General features: G+C 36.8%; 1 protein-coding gene across 4 annotated transcripts in view; it reads right to left on the bottom strand.

The window, feature by feature from the left end:
- Positions 1-15,723, bottom strand: part of TLE1 (transducin like enhancer of split 1) — a 92,105-nt gene that overhangs the window by 24,579 nt on the left and 51,803 nt on the right. For 2 of the 4 annotated variants that reach the window (XM_019554989.1, XM_019554988.1), the window contains exons 7-9: positions 12,281-12,485; positions 11,479-11,495; positions 1,160-1,276 (exon numbers count right to left, since the gene is read on the bottom strand). In XM_019554989.1, coding sequence (XP_019410534.1) covers positions 1,160-1,276; positions 11,479-11,495; positions 12,281-12,485 — 339 coding nt within the window. The remainder of the gene's footprint in view (positions 1-1,159; positions 1,277-11,478; positions 11,496-12,280; positions 12,486-15,723) is intronic. The other 2 variants (XM_019554991.1, XM_019554990.1) reach the window with 1 other exon arrangement.

Genomic DNA, 15,723 nt, shown 5'->3' on the forward strand with positions numbered 1-15,723 from the left:
AAAAAAAAAAAAAAAAAGTAAAGGAACACAGCCCTTTGACACCTGTTAGTTATAAAAAGACAAATATATAAAATTTGATAAAAATAGTAGTCTGAGAATTTAGTTTCCAATTATACTTTTATAATTCACAGGCACTATATTTAACTTAATAGAATCAAGTAATTTAGTAAACTCCTACATGACAATAACATGGTTCTTCTGGCCTTAAAGTTATCACCCTAATGAAAGAGTGCCCTAATCACTGCCATTAACAAGCAATATTCTCACAATCAAACATTACAAGGACCCTCTCACAAAGGCCCCCTTTGACTATCTATATATTAATCTTGCATGACATTTATCACTCAACCTCATTGAAATCAGAATCTCTTTCACATGACACCTGCAGACTGATTAGGCAAGAAAAAAAAAACCTGAATATTTTGAAAAGTTTTTGAAAATTTCTGGTTTCAGAAATATTGATGTTTTATTTCAATAGTTCCAATCAAAACACAAGCCTCTGACACTGCCATTTAACAACTGATACGTTTCACTGTGATTTGTGGATCTGAATTGAGACACTGCTGCTCAGTTCTGTTTCACTCTGGCCCAGGACCAGTGAAACATCTGAAGTACTTCAAATGTTGCTTCAAAAATGATGGACTTCAGCAGTGCCCAAACATTCAGCCCACCACTAGAGCATTCACAATCGTTCTCTCCAGCCTTGGTGATCATTATGAAACTCTATGTAAGAGGATGTCTATGGAAATAGACAATCTTCTTCTGAAAATAACTGGGTTCTCTTCCCAGCCAAATCACGCAACAGGGCTTAGAAGCAGCTCACAAAAGGACCTACTGCTGAAATCCACCAGGAAGTACATACTTGAAGGTTTCTGAATTCTAAAGGCAGGTGTGGCTGGCTCTTGTCTACTGAGAGTAATCATGTACCATTAAGCTAAACTATTCGTTATTCCAGTTAATATAGCATTATTATAGTACATAAATGTAGCTTAACGTATAGCATAATTAGCGTGGTCTCGGTAGCATATATTCATATACTGCAACAACTGCATGAAACCTAGCAACTGCAAAAAATCTAGCTCTTCACAACTATTCCACTTTCACACAAACTCATTATCTCAAAAAAAATTAATCATTTCTTTGACATATATTTGCTTACATAGTGGCTGGAATCCTTATCATCCACCTTTCTTTTTTTGATGTCATTGGAATATTCAGGCCCATTCCTGCGTTTATCTGTGCTTCGCAGGCTGTCCGGGACCAACAGAGAATTACTCTGTAAAGACAAAAAACAAGGTCAATCAAAAATTCCTTTCAGAATTTCTTTGTGCACTCCTGAAAACACAACTAGATATGATGGAGGCTTTAGAAATGTGATACCTACACAGTCTCGTTCCATTTAATTCAACTCAAAAGTCCTCCAAGACAAACATTGAGGCATGTGCATTTTAAAAGGGAAACTTGACTTTGCATAGATCAACCTATCAGAACTTCAGTTATTATGTCAGTCACCATTTATTTTCCTACTTAATTCAACTTATTATTTGAGAGAAAGAGACTTGCTGCTTATTCATTATACAATTACTATAATTATCACACATACATGCAGGCATTACATAACTGCTAATAAAATCTATACGTTCCATGGCATACTCATTTTTAAAACATCAGAAGCAAGCAAGGGTTGGAGGACCTGCTTATAGTACCTTTATGAATTGAGGCATGTAATAATGCCCTCCACCTCTTAAAACAATATAAATTAAATGGGTGTTAACTATGGATTAAGGTTACTGAGTAGCTCATTTATTTGTTAGCTGTGATAAAAACTCCAACTAGATGCCCTCAACAAATTTACTGCAACACAAAGATCAAATATTTTTTACTGCCAACATAAAATTTACTGCTAGTGTGAAATTAAGACTAAAAAAGTTGTATAGTCAAACTTGCTCTTAAAAACTAGGGCCAACAGACGCACACAAAAGGCAAGAGCAAAGACTAATCTATTCCACAAACTACACAGGCTATTTTCATTCAGATATGCTAAGTACAAACTGTTGACCCAAAGAAAAAAAAAGCCATTTTAGATATTTTTGGGTCACATGACACAATTTGACATGCCTCCCATTCCCATCTCTTCTCTAGCTAAAGCATTAAAACATGTTACAATGAGTTCTTTTAAGTGCAGGATTAGCATATGCAAGAGGGCAATTTGTTCAGTGATGTGTTAATGCCATGAACAATGCTGAATGAGTTGTGCAGAAAAACTCCTTTCACAAAGCCTGGTTCTAAAAGCCATCTCAAAAAATATCACTAGAGGAAAGCGTGGTGCCAACATATGTTTATGCCAAATCAGATACAGTGGTAAACCTATAATGGAAATATTTGTGTGTACTTAAAAGCCATAGATATTTACTCTTAAGAGATCACAAACGTAAGCAAATAGCCAGTTTGATACGTGCTGAATAATACCCCATTTAAGAAAAAGAAAGAAAAAAAAAATCTGAAGACTCCAACATAGCAGCTTTGCAGTGCTCAGACATTACTGTTCAGCCAAAAGGAGGAGGAAAACAAAACAGGGCACATAAGGCAATCCGAATCCTCTTTTGCCTACTTCAGAAGCTGCACTTTAAAGTTAGATCTAAGCTCTTTTATTCATGACTACTCAAGCTAAGCAAATGCCAGGGTGCTTACACAAAGCATATGGGAGGGTCCAGTGAAATTCAGTATAAAGAAGCTCACAGTAATGTCTTTACCACAATGTTTTGTAGCTAAAAGGTGGGCTTGTTGGATCACTGAACTAATTACCTTAATAAATACAGTCTGAATTTAACCCCTCTTCTCCTTCCAAATGCACACAAAAAAAAAGCAGGGAATGTTTTGGAAGCAATAAATACTAAAATCCATTCCAATGAAAACTAGATTTTTCTTTCAAAACAAACCCCCAATGCTTACAGAAGAAGAAAACTTAGAACTACTGTCTATTCAAGTTGGACTATAAGGTCAAATGTTGCAAAAGCATTCCTTTACTAAATTCAAGACCAGAATAAAATGGTTCCTTAGAAAAACTCTAATAGAAATATTTTTTTAAAACCTACAAGTAATTCAATTATTCCAGCATTTAAAAGCTGAAAGAGTAACTTAATATAAACACATGAGAAACTGATTTCATTAAACTTTCATTGCCTAAGAGAAGGGGAAAATAGCTGCATAAAGGAAGAGAAGTAATTTGTATTTTTAAGACCTATCCTGCAAGTTGTTTCACACAGGCAAAGATAACCACCCCTGACAACTGTGTGCAAGTTTTATACTGAAGTACTTAATTACCAGTACTGAGGCTTATGAAGTCCTTTTTAAATTTAGAAGCCCTCTAAAACACAGAACTTGCAGCACGTATGATTATATACATGGATAGGGCACATGCATAGGTATATTCAAATAACCCTGGCATAATTCTGTGTAATTTACTACCCCAAAAGACAATAAAGATAAACCGATTTATAAGTCCAAAGTGCACATGTTGATTTGCATAACCCCCAAAAGCATGCACATGCTCAAACACAATTCCTACAAGAAACATTTAATTACTAGGTCTGAAAATAATCAGCTACAATTAAGAAACAAGTGTATTGCACAGCTTTTGGGATGCAGCTCCCTGCCCTTCCCCTGACTCACCCCAGAGTCATTAGTAGCACTCAAACCTTTTTTTTCTTTTTATTGCAAACCAAAATTTCTATTAGGAATGAGAATGCAGTATTAAAAATATACGTAGACAAGACTCAAGTGCTAACTTCATATACTGAGAACTTCCTTCTTATTTATTCACTCACTCAGTGTCCCTCAGCATTACCACCACCACGATCCTCACTTATAAAAGTCCTAATCTCACTTCACAATTTTAATTTATCTTAAATGCTACCTTTTTCTTTAACCCATCTATACCTCTGCCCTTCCAACATATCTTTTCCAAGTCAGCTGTTTTCACTGGGTTGTAGTTTTTGTCATTTATACCCTGTGAATAAGGTAAAATTATTTTCCAGGTTCTGCCAAATTAATGTGACTTTTCAGACCTAAGTGCAGACCTGACAATATTTCCTGCTACTTCATTAACTTCTGGGTAAGGCCTTAATTCTAGGCATTACTTTAATTAAAATGTATATTGGAAGCAAATTAGAGGGGAGGAGAAATTTTCTGAGAGATGCATGTTCAGAATGAATGGCATATTTAGCCCTCTCCCCCAAAATAAAGCTTCATTGCTCTGAAGGGTCATGCACCATAGGCACAGTGACAAATGGGTAAATGATGGCATGGGATTGTGGAAAGTGAATTCTTCATAGCAAGTGCCAATCCACATGATTGGAACACCTACTGAAAAGGTAACTATTCTTATTCCAGAGAAAACCTTTTAGCAGTTAAAGGTACTCTTACTCCAGAACAGTGTCCACCTGTTGTGTTGATAGCAATGCCAGTCAGTTTGCTCATATGTTCAAACCCTGAGGCCTATCAAATAATCACTAATTCTTCTCACACTCCTGCTTAACAGGAACCACATCCTAAAGTTGAGACCTAGGATGATTTGGGCATTCATTCGCAATTGTCAACAGTGTTATGTGCTTCCTAACATACCAGTAGAAAAATAAAAAGAAACTTATTTAAAACATGACATTTTAATCAACAGCTTCTAATAGGACACTAACATTACTGGGCCTTCAGTTCTGAGCAAAAACTGTACGGAATGGCCTCCACTTTCACTCATGGTGGTAACACTTTTTCAAACATTCCAGTAATATAAAAACGACCTAAGTGACAGCAAACAAAAACCACAGATGACAATATCAAATGTCTTTATTTGGGGTTTTCAGCATGCCACATGCCCACAGAAGTGAGTTACGGGCTTATGGAATGATTCTAAGAACAGCATACTGAAAAGATTCTTCTAGTATTACAGCTCAAGTGCCATCTATATTTGCCACAAGATTGGCATCTCAAATAGTCCAATATAATGCAAAAGAGGAGCAGCTTCACAACACCAAAGTGAAGCTTATATTTTTCTGGGTATCTTACTAGTTAGCACCACTTTTCTGTGGCTAATTTAATCCATCAAGTTGTTAGCTCCAACTTTCTACAACTATCCTATTTTAAAATGACAGGTAGAAATCCTAGTTTCCCCTGTAATATGTGTTTCATAAATAGTATAAGAATTTTCACTCTGGTTTTTAATCTGCAGTGTTTGGTAATGATTATAATGTCCAAAAAGTATCTGATTGGTTGGCTACAAAGAAAAAAAATTGTGAGATGCTGTCTTACCTGTATTTCAGTAAACTAAACACTGAACTGAGGATAAGCCATGCTTTCATGCTAAGAACCTAATCTGTTAGGGTTTAAGAATGCAGGGTCTACATATGACACATCAAGATTGGCATAAATAATTATTGTTTTTTCGCTGACAAAGGGCACTTTGTGCCCAAAAGCTTGTCCAACACTTGTCCCAACTATACAGCTGATTCAGTAAAATATACCCTTTCCCAACATGCAGCTCTTAGACTATCGTGGTTATAATCCTCCAATCCTATTAAATCAATTTTGTTACAAACCAGTTTTATTTTTTTTCCAATGGCTCAAAACTATTCATATAGATTCCCACCTTTAATTAACTTTGAAAGTGTCAGTTTGTGTTGGAAGCTTAATATAGTATTACTTCCTGTCATTGTAACCAGGCCTCCATAAAGGCTGTATAACAGGCAACCCAGGGTTTCAAAGTAACTTTGCTGCCAACATTCAAACACCGAAACTACTGCTAATACATGTAAGAAAAGAGAACCTACTCATGGGCACACAAGGAGAAAGCAGGTTCCCCAATGTGAATAATGCACATTATTCAAATGGATTTACTTAGCTGCCATACTGATTCCCCTTTGGAACTATTTCCAAACCACAAGAAAAGCACATGTGAGAGATATTCAGACAGGGAGCCCATAACACCTCATTCATCCTCAGGTATAGCATAGCACAGGGAACTTAATTGCTAGCAAACACAACCTTGACAATTAGCTTCATGTTGAACATGATAACAATTAGGTAACAGAGTTTGCATTATAACTGTGTGCAGTTTAACTACACCTGGTACCAATTAAGACATTCTCTACAGCTGTATACTTTTTTTTTCCCCCCACTGCATTTGGTCATCCATAGATGCTGCTACACATCTAGCCAGCTTCAGTGGCTGACCTCAGCCATTATAGTGATTGAACTCTTTGTCTATACTGTCAGCAGACAAGAAAAAGGCTGATATGTTCATTTTACTACCATGTTAGAGCTGATCCGTTATACCACACACAAACACTTATCGGCTGCTGTCCATATACACACACACACACACACAGAAAACCATTATCCTTCGTTAGAAAGAAATGCAGGAAAAAATCTAATATCTGCAACAAAACAGACACTGGCGCTCACTATGCAGAGAAACTTGACTGACATATTGTACTAGTAAAACTAGAACAGCATGAGATGAGTAGGAGGGGATAGCACTTAGCAGCTCTTGTGGGTTGTAATTTTTAAAATATCTACCCAATTGAAAAGGGTTATTTGACTCAAGACCTAACAACTTACATAAAACAATAATCCTACCAGTCTTCTGTATCCAATACCCATATATCTGAGATGTGCTTTCTTACAAAATAAATGTATACAAAATAAGATTTTAAAAATGTTAGTTTTGCTTAAAGTCATGCAAGTTATTTGTCTTTTCCCACATCATCTATAATTTCTCCCAATGCTTCTTTTTTGTTCCCAGGTCTTACTCTATTTGAAATTAAACAAATGTTATATTTTGAACAGGCTACGTTACCATTAAAAAGCTGCTAGTTACTTAGGTGCAGTAGCAACACAAGTTCTCTACGGCATCTGCCACAAGTTTCAGACACTAGGAAAGGAACCAGAAAAGCTTAGAGAGAACTGTTGAATTGCTTTCCATCTTGGTTTAATAATCAGAAGAGGTTAACAATAGATTAAAACAAGGCTTCTATTAAACTAAATATTTTTCAGCTACAAGTAACACTAAAAATGGAGGTCAGGGATTACCCATAAATATTTATGCTGGACCACCCCTGATTCTGTCCCCCTTTGCTGGTTTTTTCTTCTTTGGGGGGAGTGGAGGAAGGGGAAAGAGAGGTTGGTTTTGTTTTGTTTTGTTTCATTTTAAACTTGTGACCAGCCACCAGCTCATGCTGGGTTTCACAGCAAACTGAATTCAATGCCCTGAAGTGTGCATGTGCACATACCTCTCATTGGAATAACTGGTGTTTTCCAATGCATAAGACTGAGGGATTGGGCCCTTAAAGTAAATAAGAGGCTTATATATGTGGTTAAAATAAAGCAAGTTTCTTTTTTACAAGTTGTATCAGAGATACGTATGCTAAGACGACAGCATCTGAAGAGCATTTCTTTTTTTTTATGTAAACATTGTAGACTTCCAAATTATTATTTGTGCAAAATTTCATGTCAAGTAGTTTTATAAGAAGTTGGCTATCACTCAGAAAAGGGAAGAAGACAATAAAGCTCTTTTTTGGCAGGCAGAGATCACAGGGAACTGCTTTATTTACTGTGAAATAGAAGTGACGGCTTTGTAAATAATTGTACATTTCCTACAAACAAACATCACAACAAAAAATAACTGCTTTCTAACCTAAAGGTACTTTTTGAAGGTCCCACCCCTCCTGGTGGGGGTGGGGGTTGTTAGCAGACTCAAAATTCTGGTCTTCACACAGAAGATATACTGCTCTTTTAACATGAATCCCAAATACACAGAAAGGTTTAAACTCTACTGTCTACAGATTACAATTGGTACAATAGAGCACTTGAGACCATTTGCATTTCTATGCTGTCCAAGTAGGATACTAGAACAGTGGGAGGGCAAGTGATAAATGAATACCTGAGATGAGTCTGACAGATGTTGCCATTATGCCCTCAAGAGAAAAATGGGGACATCAAAGCTTTCTTACACTGGAGTCTCCTCAAGCCCTTATTAAACTTTAGTTACAGAACTCGCTTAGCATAACTGACCGAATTGGCTTCATTAGCTGTGGCAAAAGGGTCACAATAGTTAAAATGCCCACATTCCCACTTCAAACCCTATTAAAGGTGGCTCTATTCTGGACAGCTGAGATCACATCCCATGAAATGTGGTTTCAGTTGTCTGTTCAGTGCTCTATCTATGGAACTGTCCAACCTGAATTCTAAGTGCCATTTCCCCTTAATTAAAGATCTGCATTAAAAATACCAGGACCTTCACAATTCAGACAATTGCACATTCACCTGTTTCAGGATTTTTAGAGCAAAAAAAAAAAAAAAAAAAAAACCAAAAGGAAAAGTAATATAGGAAGATTTTTTTTTTTTTAAGGTGTAGATTACCACCTGTGTGTAGCATGTGCATGTATGGCAGACACCTCTGTAAGCAATGATTGTACCAGGATCATGAAGAATGATAAGGGAATTACTTAAATGTATCTTCTCCAGGCTTTCAGGGAATTTATACACATGTTCCAGGGGTCAGGAGGGTTGCTTCAAAGCGGCTCCAAGAGCCACTCTAAAGTGCCCAGAGCATCTCATGTATCGGTGTCCCCACTGAAAAATGGCAGAGGGGAAGTTTTAACTAAAGCTCATCAAATGAGCTATAAAACTGCCCCCGCCACCATTTTTCATCATGGGAACGCTGATAGACAAGATGTTGGAGTCTGCTGGAGCATGGTAATTACCATGCTCCAGACTCGATTAACTGAATCTGGTGCAATGCACTGTAATTACAGTTCATCAGAGCAGCCTCACTGCTCGTGTATAGGTGCCCCCATTGTCTAATTTCCGTTTCAAACCTTAAAATTCTTAAACTTGACTACATATTATGCTGGAGCATATTTCTGCTAGAAGTTCAGCAGTATCAGCAGACATAGTTAATGTGCAAAGCTGCATTGAAACAATTATTTAGGTAAGTAACAAGATTTATGTAGTAATTTGCATTCTAAGAATACAGTACTAGGTTCAGAAACAGTGTAAGATTTGTAGCCGTATTGGTGCAAGTTATGTAACTATGACCAGTTGACTATATGCCTTGAAAAAAAATCATAACCATACTAAAGATTTAACTAACTCTGATGGAAATCAAACAAATCAAAGATCACTTTTTACCTACACACACAAACCCCTACAATTTTAGCCACAGACTTAAATTTGAATTTGGAGAAGCCCCTTTAGTTTTGATGTACTTTAGTATGTCACAAAAAAGTTTAAGCGCTGCATTCACTCTTAGTTTTATGACAAATAGCATAGTTTTTTTCAAGTACATCCCTATTCAGCTATAAAGCATATTTAAGCCATTAAACATACTCCAGCAGAACTGAAATGTAAAAGGTGCCATATACACAAATAGCATACCAACATGATGTCAGTTCCAGGTGGTATATCCAACTAGCAAAGCTGAAAAGGACATTCCACACAATTTTCTTAACATTTCTGACATCTTTCAGTGCCTTGAAGTCTCAGACTGCTTCCATGATCCTGTATGGTATCTTAGCATGCACTCTTCTGGTTATATCACATCCACGGCAGAGAAACAGTCCAGCATGCATACATTTGACATATGGTGGATGGTAGTGACTTCTGGGCAATGTTTTCATTTATTACAAAGACTTATTACTTTTTAAAATTATGCCCAAGAGAACAGCACTTACAACTCACACAAGATACAAAAAAGCATTTCTGACAGCTGTTCCCCACCCACAAATCATATCTATATTCCAGAAGATTTATTTTATGGGCACGATGTATACAGAGCATAAGTCTGAATTTTATACCATTGTGTGGTCATTCTGAGCCCCTGAACTTAACAAAAAATATGCAAAGAGCATTCGACCTGTTGATTTTATAAATATATAGAACCTTTTCTCAAAGTTATTTGAAGAAGACTTTTAGGAAAAAATGCAAATATTTGTAGGGCCAAAATGCAACAGGGTTTCCCTTCTGGTTCCCAGAGCAGTTAAGTTCAGGCAAAATTCTCAGGAACACCAAACAAACTTAGGAACATAAGCTTCATTGAAATCCAATGCTCCTTGCGTTTCTAAGTCCCTTCTGTGCTTTAGGAACTCCCATCCCGAGACCACTTCCACAGCTATATTGACTTTAATGATGTCACTGCAGTTCACAAGCAAATAAACAAGAATTGTAACATTCAGTTTAAAAACAAGAAAAAAAGATTAGATTTCGTTTGTCACTTGAAAAAGGTGCAGGAAATTCTTAATTAAAATTATTTCAAATCCCACAATTTAAACCACTAACAATTGTAAGCATATAAAGGACCAAGCAGTTTAGTGTCTTTGGGCCAACTTATTAATTAGTAACTTTTCCTATGAAAAGAAAATAAATTTTTTGCTTCTTAATTGGAAATACGAGAGTGTAGGGGTCACAACTCATTTTCTGGATATAGGACCAAACTCGCCAATGGTATCACTGGGTGCATCCTACACAAGACGCCAACTGTGCAGTAGCCTAACAATACTGTGCGGTAGCATGTGAAAGCACAGACAGTGCTAATATGCTATTGTGTCATTTTATTAGACTACCACACAATGTCATTGCTAAAAAGCCATTCACTGGTGCTACTGAGCAGTAACTCGGGTCACTGTGCATTTATTTAGTACTTGATTATACAAGTACTAAATTAAATATGCAGTAACCACTGCAAATTAATGAACGTATAGACAGGCCCACTGAGACCAATTCCCTTTTACAAACAAAGTAGCAATGTACCTACAGAAACCAATGGTGAGTTTGAGACTGTCAGTCAGAAAGTGTGAAGAGAGCATAATATAACACCTGTTGGCTAACTTTAGGTTTAACAAAGTTTCTCATTTTGTAATTCAGGGCTTTGGGCATTTTTTTCCCTTTCTTTCTTTGTTTTCTTTTCCTTTTTACAGTATATGTTGGAAAAAAATTCCAGGGAAACTTCTGCTAATCTGTAGCTCAAGGAGGCATAGAGTCAGTCAGAGCACAAAATGCAAGAGATTACAATAACTGCACACATTTTAATTTCTCACCTGTTTTGTAACTTTAAACTTCTACATGTATACATATACAGAAGCCACTCTAACAACTACTCATAATGTGAGCAGCTATAAAATGACTTTAGAAAACTAAATCAAATCATGTCTGATTAAAGTTCAAATTTCCATAAAATCAGATTGCTTGGCCATTAGTTTATCATGACCATAGAAGCTTTTTAATTAAACAGTTTATTTTAATTCTTCTATCATACACAGAGCATTAAGTTATCCTAATGGAAAACACATATGCCAGTTCTTACAGTTGTGACTAAACAGAAGGAAAACAGGGAAACCTACAAATTACAAGCAGGCGTGAGTAATTTTTGCTTATTAAGTATTTCAGAAGTCGAAACATTTTAATGTTAGCAGGAGTATTGGTACTTACTGTGCCCGGCTCTCTGTCTGCTCCCGTAGTAACCAAGAAATGCACAGACATGCCCGTTCAGACACAGAGGCAAGAACAGAAATAAAAAAGGGGGGAAAAAAATTAGAACACAAGCCGCGAACAGTTTTAAAATGGCTTTATTTATATAAGTCATTGCACATTCCTAATACAGTGATTTCCTGAAAATTACAGTAATTTGTAAACATGATAGATTTACAGTTTAACCATACACAAAGCCTAGTTCTTTTTTATTTCATGACAGAATAAATTATTTTTTTTTCAAAAATTAGTCAAGTGCAATTTTGCCCGATATTTAAATGCGTACTAAAACTTAAGCCTATCAAACTAAAGTAACAGATGCAGTTATCTAAACCTGTCTTTTAAGCACATTCACCTCAAAATTTAACTTCTTATCCCATCTTCCCTCCCCCACCCATTTAACAACATTACTTTCTTTGAAAAAAAAAAAAAAAAATCACCCAATTATGCAGTTTAACAGTTTTCCATAATATTGTGCAGGCCACTGGTGTTACACTAAGCATTCGCCAGGATGTCAAGATGCCCTGCAATCTAGAAGGCAGGAGACACCTAATAGAGCCCCCATTTCGAATACTGAAAACTTCCAAGCTGAATTTTCCTTCAGTGATATAAATGAAGACACGCTTTTTTTTTTTTTTTTTTTTAAGTTTGCCAACAGTTTGTTCTCGTTTTCATTCTATATAACTCGATTTCTTTAGAGATGCACACAATTTGCAATGTGCGAATTTGACAATGTCCTAATCAGGCTTGCCATGCCTCTCACCTCTGTGGTGTTCTGCATCGTGATGCTTCTTGTCATCTTTTATTGCCAAGTGAGACTGCCCACCCAAAGCACTAGAAAGGGCAAGAAGACCAGCACTGCTTCCAAGAGGAGGAATTCCAGGAGGCTGAAGTCCTGATGGGTGTGGTGTTAGAGGCACTGGAGGTCCATGGCCATGGGAAAGATGCTGAGCCTGCAACTGCTGCTGCTGTAACCAGTGGTATTGGTATTCCCAGGAGAAGCATAGATATCACATAGTTTAGGAGAGAGAGACAAGAAAAAGACTTGTTAGCTATCCAGAATCAATGCACATTTTTTTTTTTTTTAATTCTAATGATGTCTCCCCTCTTCACATCACACCACACTGCATATCCAGTACATACCCTAAACCGTTGCTGTCTGGCAAGATGCCCTCATATTTTTCTTCCATAAGCCATAGAACCTAGGTTATTTAATCTGTAGCCTGGATCACAAGAGGTATGCCCACAGTAGACAGTTCAGCGTGGTCTCCATAGCTACAGCTTCACTAGTGGCATTACCAAGAAAACAGTATTCTAGCAGGAGCTGAGACAGCTGTCCCCCCCCACACACACACTTTTTTTTTTTTTTTAAATCTATGGACCACAGTAATCACTTATCCCTGCTCCAAGTACAGCTAAATAATTCAGCCAAAACTCAAAAACCTGTTCTTAATATTACATCCACCATTTTTTCCTCAATAGTACCCTAAGTGAGGCATTTTTTTTAAAGCATATCTAACACAGACAACTCAAAGACTTGCTCTACCTCATATTTCAGCTACCCAGCTAAGGTTTTACCTAAAACAGTTCAATGTGTACACTATAAACATTTTAGTCCATATATCCAATATTACACACACTCCTTAGAAGGAGCATTGTTATACCTGTAAATTATGAAACTTATCTTCGTTCCAGATGCATTTACATCAATCAAGTATATAATACATGAACACGTAGTAGATCCAGAGCTGACAGTATTGCCAACTACAAAATGCCATTTTTACTTGTTCATACTCTTCCAACGATATCCAGCCAAGCTAATATTTCCCATGCCAATGCAGGCTACTGGCTGTTATGTCCCTCCCCTCAAACCCCATTTTCAGACATTTCCAAAAGGAAGATACGGCTCTTTTTCCTGCCCCTACTAAAAACAAAAATTAAAAAAAAAAAATCCAACCATCTTCTAACTTTCTCAGCTTAAGACTGTGGAGCCTCCTGCTTGCAGCAGATTTGAAATGTCTCACTACACCCTTTACAGTTCTTGTGTAAAAATCTGTTTCCATATGCTTAGTAGCTAAATTTTCCAAAGATTTTATTTGATGTAGGCCTGCTTGACCCCATCACTGCTATAGATAAGAATGGATCTTCCTGAAGCTGTTGCTTCTGGTTACCACAAGAAGCTCAGCAGCTGGACAAAGGAATAGGAAATTGAGCTGTAACCCTGGTCTTATAACTTGATTCAGGGGATACTAGGGTATAGACTAAGAGGAGGTGGGGGAAGAAAACTAGGCCAAGAAGCTAGTTTGAGGAGATGGGGGGAAGCAGGCTAATTTACATGGAGACTGGGACTGGGATTAAGAGTCCAAGTATGAAGACTGGGATGAATCTTTTTTTAATAGCTAATGAGCTCTGGGGTGATGGAGCTCAGTTTGTTTTTTGATTGATATGACTATCATTAATAAAGTATATAAATAAAAGCATATAAAATGGTTAGAGACATAGATGGTCTACTCCAAAAATAACTGAATTAAGGAGTTTGTTTTTCCAGGTGAAGCCTCTTGAGTAAAATAAAAAAGTGCATTAAAATTGTATATTAAAGTAGACTTTTTTTTTTTCTCATTAATGTCTTGGGATCAGTCAAATGAGGGGAAGGGAGGAAGAGCCAAGACCAGCTAGGTAATGTAAGAACAAACTGAATCAATAATCAGAGTGATTGGGGGGTGAGGGGGGAGAGAAGCGGGGCATGAAGGGGGAGATACTGGGAAGACCAGTGTGGAACTGCACCAGAAAGACTAAATTAACTAAACTGATGTAATACTACTAGAGATTGTAAACTGGAAGAGTTCAGATTGATCTGCGATAACAAAAGCTGTTATGAGACTTTTCCAAGACAGTAAGTTGTCACAATATTTGGAACACTTGTGAAAAGTTACAAGATTTAAAGCATTCCAGATATTTGATCTATTGTTGCAGATACCTGGATCCTCCAGAGTAGACCAGCTAAAGTGTCCAGGGTTAAATCTAGCTTTACCCTTGGGTATCAATTATGCCCTACGTGTTTACTTATACCCCAAAGATGTACATCTTATACGATTTATGAAGTCACAAAAGCAGAGATGGATGATGTAAAAAGGAGCTTGATTTTGTTATTATCATTCTTACTGATCTGTCAGATTTTAAATTTCCAGTTCCTTTCATCTCCACCCTTAAACACTAACCACACACTAACAACAGAATCCTTACGGAAAATGTGACATCTTTGGGGGCCCAGTCATTCATTACACCTGATATAAAATTCTTCCACCAAATTTTAGCTTTGATTCCCAAGTCTGAGAGTCTTTCCTGCATATTGAACTTTAATGTCAAATCTTTATATATTCGTAAAACATAACAGGTAAAATCTTTTATTTACTTAACAATGACAATAAAAATACCTTTTGAAACAGGAAGCTGGGGGCAGTTTTCCACATGTTGGTACTATTTTAATAAAAGCATTTGCATACTAACATTTCAAAAACTAGGGCCTAGATTCAGACTCCTCAATTCTTGTTTAAGTTCCTAAAGTGGCAACCTAATTTTCAAAATGAAAATCTAAACTGGATCAGTTACCTAATTCCAACTGAGGTTTCACTTAAAATTAAAGCCCTTAAATAGGTTGAGGAGCCTGACTCAAGGCTCGCAATTTTCAAAGTTTTTAAAGAACAGAAGTAATTTTCTTCTTCATAATACTCTCCTGTGACTGCTATTATTGGCAGCACACTTTTCCCAGAAAACAAGGGCTAGGCAAGTTCCCATTATAAGTCATAAGCAATTTAAGAGCAGTTTAAGCAGCAAGGTGAAAGGTGAATGCGATCTGAAAGAACATGTCATCTCAATCATTTCTCCTTCTCTTGAATCAACAGCATCAAGCAGATCACATTAGCCTAGCAATCCATACCCTGCATCATTAACACCACTATGAGCCAGACGAGTTCATTTTTTTGACTTTTTTCTCCACCCTTCTTCCAGCTGGCACTGTCACCTGTTGCTCCTTCCTACATCTGGTATTCACACTGTCACCTTTCTTAACTGGATATAAGAAGGTAAAGTACATGCTAAAAACAAAAGGAGAGAGCCTAAAAATGGTATAACAAAACATTATGTGCCAGGGAAGACAAAGAAAGCTTGAGCAAGGAAGAGATGAGATGGCATGAAGACAACTTGACT

The sequence above is a fragment of the Crocodylus porosus genome, unplaced genomic scaffold (assembly GCF_001723895.1).
Source record: "Crocodylus porosus isolate Cpor-Errol unplaced genomic scaffold, CroPor_comp1, whole genome shotgun sequence".
NCBI classification, from domain to species: domain Eukaryota; kingdom Metazoa; phylum Chordata; order Crocodylia; family Crocodylidae; genus Crocodylus; species Crocodylus porosus.